This window comes from Podarcis pityusensis, assembly GCF_964106645.2.
Source record: "Podarcis pityusensis genome assembly, chromosome: 6".
Taxonomy (NCBI): domain Eukaryota; kingdom Metazoa; phylum Chordata; class Lepidosauria; order Squamata; family Lacertidae; genus Podarcis; species Podarcis pityusensis.
In genome coordinates this window covers 75,009,750-75,025,762 of record NC_138030.1, presented here as the reverse complement: position 1 = coordinate 75,025,762, position 16,013 = coordinate 75,009,750, and the positions used below count along the sequence as shown (strand labels likewise).

The 16,013-nt window shown below is 41.2% G+C and overlaps 1 protein-coding gene across 3 annotated transcripts in view; it reads right to left on the bottom strand.

Annotated features, from left to right (window-relative positions):
* Positions 1-16,013, bottom strand: part of DPYD (dihydropyrimidine dehydrogenase) — a 526,421-nt gene that overhangs the window by 129,847 nt on the left and 380,561 nt on the right. For all 3 annotated transcript variants that reach the window (XM_081008554.1, XM_081008553.1, XM_081008555.1), the window contains one exon: positions 9,996-10,079. In XM_081008554.1, the coding sequence (XP_080864680.1) occupies positions 9,996-10,079 (84 nt within the window). The remainder of the gene's footprint in view (positions 1-9,995; positions 10,080-16,013) is intronic.

The following is a 16,013-nucleotide window of genomic DNA, read 5'->3' as shown; positions in this document are numbered from 1 at the left end:
TTTCCCGTTTTTCTGATTTTCGGCCAGACACTGCTGCCATCTGCAGTATTCCACATATGTCTGGGAAATTCCGGACATATGTTGTTGTTGTTGTTTAGTCGTGTCCGACTCTTCGTGACCCCATGGACCAGAGCACGCCAGGCACTCCTGTCTTCCACTGCCTCCCGCAGTTTGGTCAAACTCATGCTGGTAGCTTCGAGAACACTGTCCAACCATCTCATCCTCTTTCATCCCCTTCTCCTTGTGCCCTCCATCTTTCCCAACATCAGGGTCTTTTTCAGGGAGTCTTCTCTTCTCATGAGGTGGCCAAAGTATTGGAGCCTCAGCTTCAGGATCTGTCCTTCCAGTGAGCACTCAGGGCTGATTTCCTTAAGAATATGGCAACCCTGTTTTAGGGTGACCTGGGGAGCTATGACTGAAAGGAAGATAGGCTGGAAATACCACAGACTTTTGAGGGGGCGGGAAAGGAAGGTAGTAAGAAGCAAGAGTCACCAGCTATGACTCTTGTCATGTTTGTTACTGAGGACAATAGCCAACCCATCTTGTTTGACATGCTACTCAGAATTGATCTGGCATGGGTATCCATGCCAATGCCATTCATTCACTCATTCATTCAATCTTTCTCTAAAGCACTTTCTGAAAGTTGGCTGGCCTCCTGTCAACTATAGCTTCCACAATGCATTAGTTTAGGATATGCCTGAACTCAGCTTGTCTGTCAGACACATCTGCACATTAAACTCCAAGGTCCAGAATAACCACACATGAGTTGCAGCACAAAACAGAAAATGAGACAATTTTTCCCTACTAATTATACCAGTAGGCACAAATTTGAAGTACAGGGTTGCATTCAACTACGTGTTACTCAGAGCAAAACCCACTGAAATTAATGAATCTTAGACAGCAATGCATGTTGACTTCAATAGGCCTACTCTGAATAGAACTAGCACTGAATACCACCCATAGGAATTTTGCCTTGAGTTGTGAATGGTGATGGGAAAGTTGCCAGGTCCAAGTAGGGATGGACCAATGTGTCAATTTCAATTTCTCTCAGTTTCTCATTTGTCCAGTCTTAAGTTCGGTTCTCCAAATTTCCACGTCAATTTAGGATTAAAAAGTCCTCATGAAAATTCATCAGCATTTAATTGCATTTCCCCTGATACACTAGTTTGCATGCAATTTTATCTAATATACACTTTTTAAAAAAGCAATTCTCCCTAATACAATGCATCTTTGTAAGTTAATTTGACCAATCTATATACTTCTCTGCACAATTTGTCCCAGTTTATGTATTTTGCACACATTATGAAAATTGCAAAATTGGGAGAAGCACGAATTTTGAAGGATGGCTCTGCTTCTGTTCTTGAATTATTTTTGGAGGTGCAAATTAAATAGGCTCACCTTCAGATGCAAACTAAATTGAATTATTCCTTCATCTCTAGTGGCAACTACAGTCCTGTCTTTAAAGGTTTTTGAGAGAACTTTGCAACAACTCCCTTTTCCAGCTCAAATGAAGGCTTCCCCGCCTTCAGTTTAGCTCAAAGTCTGAATTCATCAAAATGCGTTCTTTAGTGACCATGTTACATGAAATAAAATATCCCGTAATGATTAAATAACTCAGGCTACTGTAACAAGACATAAGGCATGGCATGCAAAAGTGCTCTTAAAAACCATGGCATACCAGTTAAAACTGGAGCAAGAGCCATTTACACTATTGATTTCTCTGTGACATTAAGGGTCCAAATTCAATCATTATTCTCTTGGGTTGTCAAAGGTTAATAACAGCTGAATTTTGGACCAAAGAATCAACACAAACATTGCCAGGTAAAAACAGTAAATTGTTTCCATCTGAAGCAAAGTCAATACACGACTCTTTTCTTCTTTTTCTTTCAAGTGACAGCTTTTTGTGAAGGCCTGGGGAGAAGAGTAAGAGGAGGAAATGCCGTCCTCCTTTCAAGCCCACTGGTTCTTCACTAACCAGTTCCTCCACTAACCTACTCATCTTCAGTCAATTCTGCCAAATATTTGATCACTCTCCCACAGAAAAGGTCCGCTCTCTCTACTTTCCATACAGAAAATAGTTTCATGGGGAAAGAAAGTGGCTTTCATATTGCTCCTCAAATTCAGTTCCCCAGAATTTCCATTTAAAATGTGTTAGGTAGAAGTAGGGTTGAGCAAATGTGTCAATTTTAGTTTCTCTCAGATTCTCATTTTTCCAGTCTCAGGTCGATTCCTCCACATTTCCATGACAGTCTTCTTTTCTGAAGGCCTCATGGAAATTCATCAGCGTTTTATTTTGAATGTCTCTTAATATATACATTTGAATGCAATTTTGCCTAATATACGTCTTCGTGAAAAGCAATCTGCTATCACACAAGGCATTTTTTGTATGCTATTTCCATGAGCGTATGCATCTTAACACACATTTACCCCTATTCTTGAACATGTTACTTGGCTGAAGACCCCATTACAAAATTTGGATAAGTGCACATTTTGATGGATGCCTGTATTTCAGTTCACACATTGCTTTTATATGTGTCGGAAGCCTCCCAGAGTGGCTGTGGCAGCACAGTCAGATAAACAACAATAATTAATTAAAGTGTGAACTGAATTGAACTTCTCCATCTCTAGGTAGACAGATGCTTGCTATTTCCTCAGTTCCCAACATGTTCACAGCAGCATTTCCTGGGTCTCAGTCCCTGCAGTGGCAATTCCAACCATCGAACAGTTCGCACAAAGGGTGAGGTCAGGGCCAGGGATCCAGGGAAGGACAGTGGGTAGAATTGACTGAAGTGAGTGTGAGATCACAACAACTTTGGGTCGCAGAACCAAAGCTTCCTTCCTTCTCCTTCCCTCATGCATCCTCCAGATCGACTCCGAATGGTTGGGGAAGGAGCCCTCAGAGCAAATTGTGAGAGTGCAAGGACAGAAAGGAGAGGGGATGTTTTCTTGTGTGAGTGGAAGTCATTCCACTCATGCAATGCCTTCAAAGGATACAATGCACTGACAGACTGAGGACGACTGCGGTTGCTCTAAGGTCCAATTCAAAGTGGAACCAAAGAAGCAGATGTATAAAGTCCAGTTTCACCCTTCCCTGCCACATCACACATCACTAAATATCTGCACGATTGAATTAAAAATGTTCCATGCAAGCATCTTATTTATGCCACTGAAAAATGCAAAAGAATTAGCTGTAGAGTGCCCTTTTAAACTGATAGCCAATGGGGGGAAAAATAGACTTTCCTGACTCTTACAGGGCAAAACATTTTATCCTGACCATTTCTATAGGAGTAAAATAGTATTTCTTCTATCACTGTACAAAAAGGTGGTAGGTGGTATGATTAAACAATATTTCAACTCTTTAGTTCATGCAGAGGTTACCTGCCAGAGGGCATAAAGGTTTGATTAGGTTTATGTCGGACATGAGAAATTTCAAAGGAAAACCATACACCTTTTCTAATATATGAGTGCTGCACCTACAAATGACTTCTTTTCATGTGGCCAGGTATGGCAAGCATTTAGTCCCTTTCTGATTACTAACAGGAAGAAAAGAATAGGAATCACGGGGAAATAATAATAACAGTCTTTCATACAATCAAGGGGGTGCATTAAAGAGCATAAAGATTATGTACTGGCTAGATCTTTCATTTTTATTTGGTTTTGGAGCAGAATAGATTGTTGATGGTATTTGATCTCAGCCCTGATCAAAAATAAAATGGAAAATGATTTTAAAGCCTTGAAACTGCTCTGTTTGGTAATTTCAACAGTCCATCTAGCCAAGCTCACTGCATCTAAGAACACCTCCTCCTGTGTTTAAGGAACCTACGAAGTGTAACAAATTCCTTAGAGCACTGATGGCCAAACTTGGCCCTCCAGCTGTTTTGGGACTACAGTTCCCATCACCCCTGACCACTGGTCCTGTTAGCTAGGAATGATGGGAGTTGTAGTCCAAAAACTGCTGGAGGGCCAAGTTTGGACATCACTGCTTTAGAGAAAGGGACACATTCAGGCAAGTTAATGGCATCAATCCAATGTCTGTGTACTAAAGAAGATAGCGAATCTATGGACTCCAACTCCTATGAGCTCCAGCCAACACGGTCAATGGTCAGGAATGATGGGAGCTGTAGCCCAAGTGCAGATTCTAACAGGACCACAGATCCCCCATTGCTGTACTGTAACCTTGTGCTGAGGCTACACTGACACTGGTGCATGTGAGAACATAGTAACACAATAAGAGTCCTCCTGGATCAGAACAAACATCGATCTACTTCCAAGTCAGTCTCCTGTCCCCCTTCTCCTTGTGGTCACTCCTAAGTATCCAGCCATTCCCTAACTTCTGCACCTTTCTCAGCTCTATAACAACCATTTTGGGGTGTTCCAACCAGGAACTGTACACAATGTCCCAAGGGTGTTTACATCATGGATTTTATACTGGTATTATGCTATTGGCAGTTTTCATTTCTTTCTTTTCAATTTCTAAGAATCCTTAACACGGAATTCATCATTTTCACAGCAACTGCAAACTGGGGTGAATTTTTCATTAAGCTATCTACCATGGCTCAAAGATCTATTTACTGGTCAGTTATGGCAAATTCAGACATGCATGGGAGTATATAGTGCGGTGTAATGGAAAATGTTGGACATTGACCAGAGAGAATTTGGGACAAAGGAACATAGGAAGTAGGCTTTATATTAAGTCAAACCATTTAAACCTCTAACTCAGTATTGTCTACACCAGTGATGGCCGAACTTGGCCATCCAGCGGTTTTTGAACTACAACTCCCATCAACCTTAGCTAACAGGACCAGTGGTCAGGGATGATAGGAATTGTAGTCCCAAAACAGCTGGAGGGCCAAGTTTGGCCAACAATGGTCTACACTGACTGACAGTGGCTCGCTCGGGTTTCAGACATCTGTCTTTCCAAGATCTACCTTGAGATTTTAAGGGTTGGACATGAGACCTTTTGCATGCAAAGTATATGCTCTATCTCTGAATTACAAGCCTTCCTTTAACATGTTCAAATCCCTGCTGAGGCACAAAGCAAACTGGGTGATCATCTCTGACCTAATTTTTATGAGGGGGAAGGGGAATGAGCCATGTGCACCATCCAAAACGTCTGGAGGGCATGATAAAAACAAATAAATATAAATCATTGAACTGAAGGTAATAATTTAACCATATTATTAAATTAAACAAATTAATACATTGAAGAAATAAATATAAATAATCGAATCTCTGCAGGGAGGGGGTCATTGGTTTGTTTTTCTTTTCCTTTTGTTTTATTCATGTTGTCAATTTGTATTTTATATGTTGTGAAGTGCCCTGTGATTTTTGGATGAACATCAGCATACAAATTAAATAAATAATACAAGGAGTTATTAATAAGGTTACCTTATTAAATGTTATGGTCCGCTTTAAAAACACTCACTGTTTCTGGATTCTGCAGTGATATTGGGCAAAAAAGCTTCACAATGGTTTGTACTTTCAAAGTCTGCCTTAAGGCTGAATGACATTAAATGCAGCAGATATGTTTGTTCCAGATACCCTGAGGTTAGCTATGGTGAATGCAGGCTTGAAACTGTGACCGGTTTTGTGTAGAGGGATGGAAAGGCCTGTCCATTTATGACCTGTGTCAGGTTCAAGAGAGGAGATTACAAGAAAGCAAATTCTCACTGAACATCAGGAAATCTTTATTGTTATTTCTTGGAATTTGACTTAAGAACAAGGAATGCAGAGGAGGAGGGGTGGATTTTTTAAAAAAAATGTAGGAATAAAACATATTTGGAAAGCAGCCAGCAGCAAAAGGAAGACATGGAACTAAATGAGTTATTGGTATATTCCAGTAACAGTAGTAATTTTGTCCTTGCTAGAAAGCAACAGCAGGAGAGGAGATTAAAGAAAGCAACAGGGAGAAATGGAAAACAGATACCCAGAAGGCAAAGGGAAAGAAAAGCAGTTAAAGCACACAGAACTCAATAAAGAAATAGGGGGAAATTATATATGACCTAGTAAAATACGATAAACAAATAAGCAAAAAAAAAAAAATGCTAACGAGAAATGGCAACAAATCTGAAAGAAAAGTAAAAGGTAAAGGGCTGATTTGTGCTTGGTTCAATCTCGTTGCTTGTCAATCCAACTTGAATTAACCAATGATTGCTGGATGGGTGAACAGTTTCAATCAATCAAGAAAAAAATATATCAATCAATCAATCAAAACATTTGATGCTTGAGCCAGAGGTCATAATGAGATCAAGCAGACAAAAAGCTTAACTCAACTGTGGGCAGACACGGTTCAAAATGTAATAGAAGGAATTGTCACAAACTGTTGCAATTTAATCTGCAATGCAAATACATCTTTATAAGCCTAATGCACTGCAAACAAAAATTGATAACTGCTTCTTTAAGATTCAGAGGGGTCTCATGTCTCTTGCTTACTAGCTAGGCTCGTGTCCCTCTGAAATGTATGCCCCAGATCTGCTAGTGGAATTTTCCAAGTGAGATACTAGAGTAGGGCCTATTACTAAATGACTGGGCCCGAGACAAAGGTCACTGAAACATCACAGGTATTTAGCCTTGCCTTGCGGCTGAGATGCTTAAAGTCAGCTGGTCAATTTTATTTTTAACCCTTGACCTCATCTAGCCATAACAAATTCTTTCGAGGAACCATCAATCTTCAGTCCTTGCTAGGTTGTAATTATAGTTCCATCCAACATGGGATAAAGTGAGAGTCTGGATTTCTCCCATAGGGGGAACATTATTTCATTGGAAGGTACCAATATTTTCCCCAAGAATGAAAATTAGGGTCGTATACAGAGCATTAGTATATATACATTAGTGCCACACTAGTGAATCAAACTATACACCGCACTATTCCTGAGACACTGAAAAGCAAAGCTGTGTGCAGTGCTCACAGAGAAGAAAAAGAAAGTCTGCAAGAAATCCAGTTTTATGTGTGTGTCTGTGTTGCATATGGTGCATTTGAGTTCTCGTATAATGCACAAGTGGGAATGGGTGAAAATCGAGAAGCAGCAAGTTTGGATTAATTTTGTCATGCAAATTTTGTCATAAGATTCAAATCTCATTCGTTGTTGGAGGCAGATAAGCATTTGACCTTCAAACAAACTTCTAATTTTGCAGCGTATTGGGGGGTGGCGGGAGGGGGAGAAAAGGGACACAGATGGCCAGATGGATACTTTCTGATATAGGATGGAATGGCACACACACGCTATTCCACACACACACACTCAAGGTTTTGTGTTTCTAGTCAAGGTAAATCCTGAAGGGGTTTTTCATCAAGATAGAAATATAAGCTTTCCCCCCTCCCCCACCCATTTCTTTCTTTTGCATAAGCCGTTTCCAACCTGTGCCAGCAGGAATAATGTATGCAAGTACTGGAAGCCTCTTGAATGTGTAGTCAGTGGGGAACAGCCTGGCTACATGCGTTTTTACATATCTTCGAGCTACAGCAGAATCAAAAAGCCAACTGCTGAATTTCAGAGCCCAAGGCTATCCTGTGGATTTATAAGACCCCTTGAAGGAATCAGATCCATAAGCCAATAATATGCCAACATTATTATTATAAAAACATATATGTATATAACAGTAGTGGGTTTTGCTCCCCATATAAAGTGGATTTTTTTAAATTTTAATATTTTATACTCTTCTATTATCTTTTAAACAAGTTACTCATTTAAAAGTTATTTCACTGGCTCGGAGCATCGCATTATGGAAATCGAGTTGGTGTTAACTTACAATTTTCATCCCGAAGAATGCTGTGCACCCCAAAACACTTCCTGATTGTTTTTATTTGAATTCATAAAGCGGCACATCCCATAGGCTTGGAACAACTTGCATTTCAGCTCCACTCTTCCTTGGTATAAACGCACTTGTCACTTTCCTTTCCAACCTTCCCTTTTCCTGGCCCTTCCTTAAACAAGCAGGCATCTCCTTCTGAGGGGATGAATACTGTGACATTTCAGACAGATAGGTGCAGGGATTTTTGTGTGCAAGGAGAGTCTTCGAAGTTTTTAAGGGAGGGAAGAGATGCACACATACACATCATCGGGGGGTAAGCATACAACACAGAAGTAGCCCTAGCCAAGTAATCTGCAAAATTTCAGGAGGATCAGTGCAGGGGCTTTTGTGCAACTTTAGCTTCTAAAGTTGTGTGTGGGAGATGGCTACTTTGTTTTCTGCTCAGTTGGTTTCAGCTGGTAAGTCCCTTCTACATATCTTCCAAAAGCACTGCGATTGGATGTGAAAAAGAGAACTATGGTAAGATTATCTTCTGATTTGAAGCTATAGCCATCCACTACAGCCATCCATCACAAAATAAAAGCTCCTCCTCTCGCTCCCTCCTGTCACATGGAGAGCTTCTGGAAATACAACAATGAAAGCTTCTAAAGATTTCCCCTAAATAATTGTTGTCCCTTTTCCAGGACTGAGGCCCGAGCAGGTTACGTTATGTAAGGTTTTAATTGGTGTTCTCATGTGTGGGGCAGTGGTGGCAATACTGATTTCTATCATTGTAATTTTATGGTTGTAAGGTGCATTTGAAAAGCTTTGTCTGGAAAAGCAGCACAGAAAAAATTTAAAACAATAGCAAGAACCATCAGTCTGTTCTCTTAGACCTCTGAAGTGCTGATGTGGTCCAGAGGCTTTAGAAGAAGCCTGATTCATGCCCCTTGGGACACAATGTCACCTCAGAAGATCCTCAGATTTTTTTCCAGAGCTGTCCAATTTGACTCTCGGTTCAAGATTGATCAAAACAGAATGCACACCCCTAAATAATACATGTAAATCTGAAAGAGTTCCTGAAGTGACTGACATGTTTAGCCATTTATAAACAATCTCCTTTACTAATATGAACATGTTCATGGAGAGCTCACACAATACATCAACATACTTTGTGAGTTTTTGTCCCCTAAAATGACATGGTGACAGTGTACCATGACACTGGAAAGTTGTCAGCAATACAGTCCAATACAATCCAAACAATACAAAATAAGAGGAGTGAGGCAACCTGTAAGTCACTGCCAAATAAACAGAAGGGCAGATACAGTCAAACGTTGGATCCCGAATGCCGAAAACCCGGAAGTAAATGCTCCGGTTTTCTAACGTTTTTCGGACACCGAATGTCCAATGCAGCTTCCACTTGAGTGAAGGAAGCTCCTGCAACCAATCGGAAGCTGTGCCTTGGTTGTCGAACATTTCAGAAGCCAAACGAGCTTCCAGAATGGATTACATTCGACAACCAAGGTTTGACTGTAATTAATTCAATGTAAAGGATCCATGAAACAGTCAAGTCTCAGCAGGATGCCAATAATGAGTCAGACCAGTTGGGCTGCCCAGATGAATTTGGGTGCTACAATTGAAAAGGCCCTGTCCTGCGTCCCCCACAAATTGGATTCTCAGCTGCCAAGGAATGTGGAGCAAGGCCTCAGGCACTGATAGTAGTGGACTGTTGTGTCTACTTTGGAATTTACAAGCGCAGGATTGGACCATCAGGCATTCAGTTAACAGAATGACAAACCCACCAGTTCAGAAGGAGCCTCATGTTGTCTCCTCGCCCAGCTTCTAATAGCCATAAAATGCCACGGCTGTAGCTAACCTTCTGTAAAACGCCTCTGAGCTCAAAATCGCTTGTACTGCATTTCCCCAGAGATGCTGGTCAACATTAAGAATGTATAAAGTACAATTCTCTCGGAGCATTTTGGCAACTATTTGTTATGATATTGCTTCCTGTCAAGCGCATAATGCAATTTTGTCTTCCATAAAAATAAACGCGCTCTGTGTGTGTGTGTGTGTGTGTGTGTGTGAAATCTCAGGCTCTTGTCATTTCCCACATTTCTGTCACTAAATATTTAAACAAGGGGAGGCCAGAGAATCCCAAGCTAGCAATCGGCTTCATGTAGTTTACCCCCCTAAGGTTAGACTGCAAATGAAATGGTGCTGCATCATAGAGGAGACTTAAAAGAGATAGCCATTAAAAGCCCTACCTGCCCACAGGCTAGGCCCATGCCTCTCTCTCCCATGCCATGCGGACAGGATAAATTTAACTCCAGGGCATCCGCTCCAGAAGCCTGTAAGACACATAAGAAAGAAAATATCAAATATTAACTGCCAAAATGGTACACCACTTCAGTGAAGGTAATTTCCCAAATGACAAGCTGATGTGTAGATCTGTAACTCATGCCACATGTAATATCCCCACCCCCCAACAACCCATCAATATTTACTTTTGGTTTATGACTAATTCAGTGCAAAACGTAATTTGAAGAAACAAAACACAACAAACTTTTAAAGGGGTTACATTGCAAAACAAACTATAATCTGACACAGAGAACTTTCGTTAACCTCTCTTTCCCCCTTCCAAAAATACCTCTGGAATCGTGGCAGTTCTACTAATTATACTGAATAATCGTATGAGTAATATGCTGAATAATGATAGAAGTCCGGACTGTATCACTTCATAATGCAGGTGAAAGGCCAGAGGTGTATGAAATGGTTGAACATTTCTCCCAAGTAAAATATATAGGGAACAGATGCAACAGAGAATAGTCTGTATTAAACCCTTCTCTCTGATAGACTTGTATTCTACATGGCCAGAATTTCTCACAGTGGGTATTTTGTTAATTGTTTCAGATAACAGCTTATGGCTGGCGGTCTCCAAACACAGATAAATCCACTACATTTGTTTGATGTTGGTTTGCGTGTAAAATAGAAACAATCTTAGAGGGCGTTATTAATTCTGGAAACACATTAGGGTTCTGCAGAGAATGGACTTATTGGAGGATATAAACATACACGATACATATACCAGAAACTGTTACATAAAATCCAAGCTGGGAGGGGGCTGTGTCTAAAGACTTTACATGCTAAAATCTAACCAAATGCAATTTGAGCTTTTCCACTGCAAGCCACCTCTTTGGGCTTAAATTGCCCCAGTCTTCCCTTGGGGGTCCATTCCTCACACTTTATTATCAGGACCACAGAGCTCCCAATCCTGGAAATATGCAGATGAGTTGCATGGTAGAGCGAAGTATGAGCAAAACAACATGTCAAGAAGGTTTGCAGATAAGATGGCAGTGTGAAAGAGGAATTGCTATTCATGGCTTGTATATACACTCCTCTGTGGATCAGCTGCACCATTAGGTAGAGTGGGGCAGCCACCTCAGGCAGCAGGTGCTAGGGAGTAGGAAGTGGGGCAAGGTGTTTGAAGGCAGATCTGTGAGTGCCAAGTGGCCTGGTCTGTGCATCCTTGGAGAAGCATCTCACCAGGTGAGATGGAAGCAGCTCCTATCCTAGTTTCCCAGCAGGTAAGTCACTACCACATGCTGGGAGGGCGGCAGGAAGGTCAGTGCAGTACAGATGCACCAGCAGGTAGGTTGGATTGGCTCTGACAGTGCATTTGCTGCTGTGGCAACAATGACCCACTGGCCAGGAAGCTATCTCCACCTCACCAGTCACTGCTATACCTAGCTAGCCTGTGGTCCTTGGCTTTCAATGGAGAACAGAATCCAGTTGCCAGCACTGAAGTTAAGATTCATCTGCATCCAGGTTGACTTTTGTAAATGGAATTTTGGGGTTGGGTACCTTGTCCTTTGACTTGGACAGCAAAATGTCTTGGGCCAACCCTGCTCACCTTTGCCACTGGTGAATATATATATATGCTATGGTTTTCCCAGTAGTGATGTATGCAAGTGAGAGCTGGACCATAAAGAAGGCTGATCGCTGAAGAATTGATGCTTTTGAATTATGGTGCTGGAGGAGACTCTTGAGAGTCCCATGGACTGCAAGAAAATCAAACCTATCCATTCTTAAGGAAATCAGCCCTGAGTGCTCACTGGAAGGACAGATCCTGAAGCTGAGGCTCCAATACTCTGGCCACCTCATGAGAAGAGAAGACTCTCTGGAAAAGACCCTGATGTTGGGAAAGATTGAGGGCACAAGGAGAAGGGGACGACAGAGGACGAGATGGTTGGATAGTGCTCTCGAAGCCACCAGCATGAGTTTGACCAAAGTGTGGGAGGCAGTGGAAGACAGGAGTGCCTGGCGTGCTCTGGTCCATGGAGTTACGAAGAGTCAGAAATGACTAAACGACTAAACAACATATATATATATATATATATATATATATATATATACATATATATGCGCAGTGTTTTAAAAATACCCCTGATAAATCTGTTTGACAAAGGAGTCACAGTGGGATAAAATGAAGCATGAATGATGTGCACTCGTGCATCAGAGGAATCAAAAGTTCCCCACACTGGTTTCTGGATTTGCACACTGAGAAAGGTTTCATGGAACTAATCTCCCTACCAAGATCTGGTGGCGGCAGCAAATTTTCCTCTATGTGTTTAGTTCTTGAGCTCCCTCACCCCTCCACCAGTATGCACATAAGTGCAGAACACGAATGGGGAGATGGCAGATATAGTTTAGTTGGCAATAAAATCTCATGATCACTTGAGGAAATCTCAGCAGCTGCAAGTCATAAGGACTGTTGCTACTAATGAAGCCTGCTATCCCTTTTCACACAATGTGTTTTGTCCAAGGAAGGTTGTTTGAATTGATACTTAATCCCATTTAGAGTTCGCGGGCAAGGCTTCGAGGTAGACCTCATCACAGAATAAATAATTATAATTGAGCTGCCCAATATTTGACTGTCTATCTAAAGGTTAGCAAAAGTCATTTAAGCCAAGGATCTGATGGCAAACACTCTTGCTGTTGATTCCAAAGTGAAGTCAAGAGAAGCGCACTGAGAATATGGGAGCAAGCAAGAGAGAAAGAAGTCGGCTAAACTTCTTTAAAGGTCACATTTAATTGTGAAACAGGAAATAGGTCTTATATTATCTGAACACTTTCCCAATTGTTGTGAATTATGAAGGAACTGCAGGTCTGCTGTTAAAAGATTTGGGCCACGGAAATCTTTATTCAAGTCTCAAGTAAGAGGAAAAACCTGGTGATTTTTAGAGAATTAAGGTGTGGACTTCAGGAAATCTGTGCTTGAAATGAAATATGTTATCTTCACCATTCAAGACACCACTAAAACAGGTCTAGCCCACCTAAGTAAATGCTCCTGCTCAGATGCTTATAACTCCACACAAAGAAGAAGGGCAAAAGCAAAAATCTACCCCTTTGTCCCTGCTTAAAAGCCCCAGGTCATTATGTGGAGAATGTTGGTTCCTCAAGGCTGTGTTTTAGAGGCTGCTTTGAAGTCAGGCAGCAACAAATGTGAAATGAAAGCTCAACAGAATTTTCTTGAGTTCAGGCTTGAACCTTCAAAACACCATTAGAATATCTTATCACCTGAGCCACAGACGACATGGCCTCCTCAGGCTATTAGTCTCCTCAGGAAACTTCATCTGTGTGCCGTAATAGATGTGACTTTAACTGCAGGCAAGCATAGAACCGTAGTTTTTAAAATCCCAATAGCTGCTGCAGGAGTGTGTGTGAACAGGAATGAGAAATGTGCACAGAAGATGCAGCAACATCTTCCATAATGCTTCATGAGGGGAATCTTAACGTACACATGCACCAGAATTTATTCCTAGGCCAAGGGAAGGAGCAGGTGAGAAGGGGTGGAATCTGGTTGTACTTAAATGGCCAGGGCTGTTCCAGTCACAAAACAACCATCCCAGACCAAAAAATTCTGAAGTATATCTCTTAATTGAATTCAGAAACAAAGGATCAACCCATGCAATGGAGGGTCCTGCAAACCTTTAGGGTGCTTTTTAAAAAAAAAAGAAACGAAAAGAAAAGAAAAAGTGCCAGAGCTCACCAGGACTTTTGTCCTAGGAAGCAGTATATAAATTTTGTAAAACACCCTTGAAATCTACTCCTTTTTAATTATTGAAGGTGCAGGGACATACTTTTCTGTTGTAGCTGTCGCCCTTATCCGTAGCTACTGATCTACTAGCAAACTCAATACAAGGCAGAGCAACTGTGGATTTGGTGAGTGGTTCTGCAGCAGTTCTAGCCTTATCAAAGTCAGTGGTATTGCGATAGAGTAAGCGGTTTAAGAGTCAAAGCAGAGAGAGGGGGATAACTTCAGCCCCTATGACACATACTTTTTGATTTAGCAAAGCAGGAAAAACCTATCTTCGTGTGCTTTAAAATTATTACTTAGGAAAGGTTAGAATCTGGTTTGCATTTTGTTGTTTCTGAGCGACAGGAGTGACTTTTGCCTGCTGTGTGGCCATGGTTCAGAAACTCTAAAGAGACCCATCAGAAGAAATGCTATCCATCATTTTCCTCAAGCGTTCCCCTTCCTGTTGAGCTTCACAACCTATGCATGTGGGCTTGTTGTTATTTTTGTTTTTTACTTCCATGACAGATTGACCTTTAGTGTACATGGCTGGCCTCCTATGGAGACCTGACTGCATCTCCTCTAGGGCTTATGCACCTTGGAAGGTCACAAGTATTTGGCAGGGAGAAGGTTGTTTTCTTTCTTCTGTTTTTTAAAAAATGTTTCTCATGTAGGCCATAACCTGTGGGGCAATGTTGAGAATTTGCAAAATAAGAATGATTTTATCAGTTCTAGAAAAATAATACAGTGGTACCTCGGGTTAAGTACTTAATTCGTTCTGGAGGTCCGTTCTTAACCTGAAACTGTTCTTAACCTGAAGCACCACTTTAGCTAATGGGGCCTCCTGCTGTTACCACGCCGCTGGAGCATGATTGCTGTTCTCATCCTGAAGCAAAGTTCTTAACCTGAATCACTATTTCTGGGTTAGCGGAGTCTGTAACCTGAAGCGTATGTAACCTGAAGCATATGTAACCTGAGGTATCACTGTAATCGAGAAGTAATAATTGAGGAGGGAAAAACCTATCATGCTTTTTAAAAACATATTAAGACCAAATGGAATGATATACATGACCAGTTAAAAACTGCTGAAGCAGAATTTCACAAAGTATACTCTCCATTCATTTCAGAAGAAGAGGAACTTGAACAGCAGGGATGAGGACCGAGGGCCCTCCAATATTGGACTACGATTCCTGTCCTTCTGACCATGGTGGCTAGGGTTGATGGAGATCAGAGTTCAACCACAACTGGGTTCCTAATCCCTGTTGCACAATACCAACATTTATGGATGTAAACAGTGGCAACCTTTTTAGATTTTAATGAGGAAAGATGGGAAAACGAGATTTAGCAGTGCATCCCAGGCACTAAATCGGAAGCCGTGTAAGCCGCGTTGGATGTTCGGCTTCCAAAAAACATTCGCAAACCGGAACACTCACTTCTGGGTTTGCGGCATTTAGGAGCCAAAACGTTTGAGTTGCAAGGCGTTTGAGAACCAAGGTATATTTGTTCTGAGCACTTTCCTATTTATATCTCCTAATCACTACAATAACTTTATCAATAAAGAAATTATAATATTTTTACAACTACTTCGATCAAATTTGAATTTTCATGGGAGTATGCAATAAGTGAACACATATATATATATGAATGATAGATATGCAAAAATAGTAAGAGGCAGAAAATGAAACAGTAGAAACAACACATTTTAAATGTCTTGATGACTAAGAATGTCTTGATCTGACATCTAAAAGCTTGCATCATAAGTGCTAGGCACACCTTCCCAAATAGAGCATTCCAGTCAAGGTGCTACCACTGAAAAGGCCCTCTCCTTTGTAGTTACATAGCACACTTCCTATAAGGAAGGTACTTGGAACAGGGTCTCAGCAGAATATCTTCAGGCAAGAGTAGACTGGTATGGGAAGACACAACACACTGCCTCAGGTATTTGGGTCCCATGCCATTTAAGGATTTAAAGGTTAAGCAACCGCACCTTGAATTCAGCAAACTATTTAAAAATGAATCTAGTTTTGAAGCAACGAGACATGCACCTTTTGCATTTGCCCTGACCCAGCTAGGGCCCTTTAATGTGTGGGGGTGAAATTACTCTTCCAAGTGAATGTTGCACATGTAATTTCATAGCCAAATCCACTAACCAGGGCTGTGAATGCTTTACTCTGGTAATATATTCCTAATGCAGATTATCAGCTGT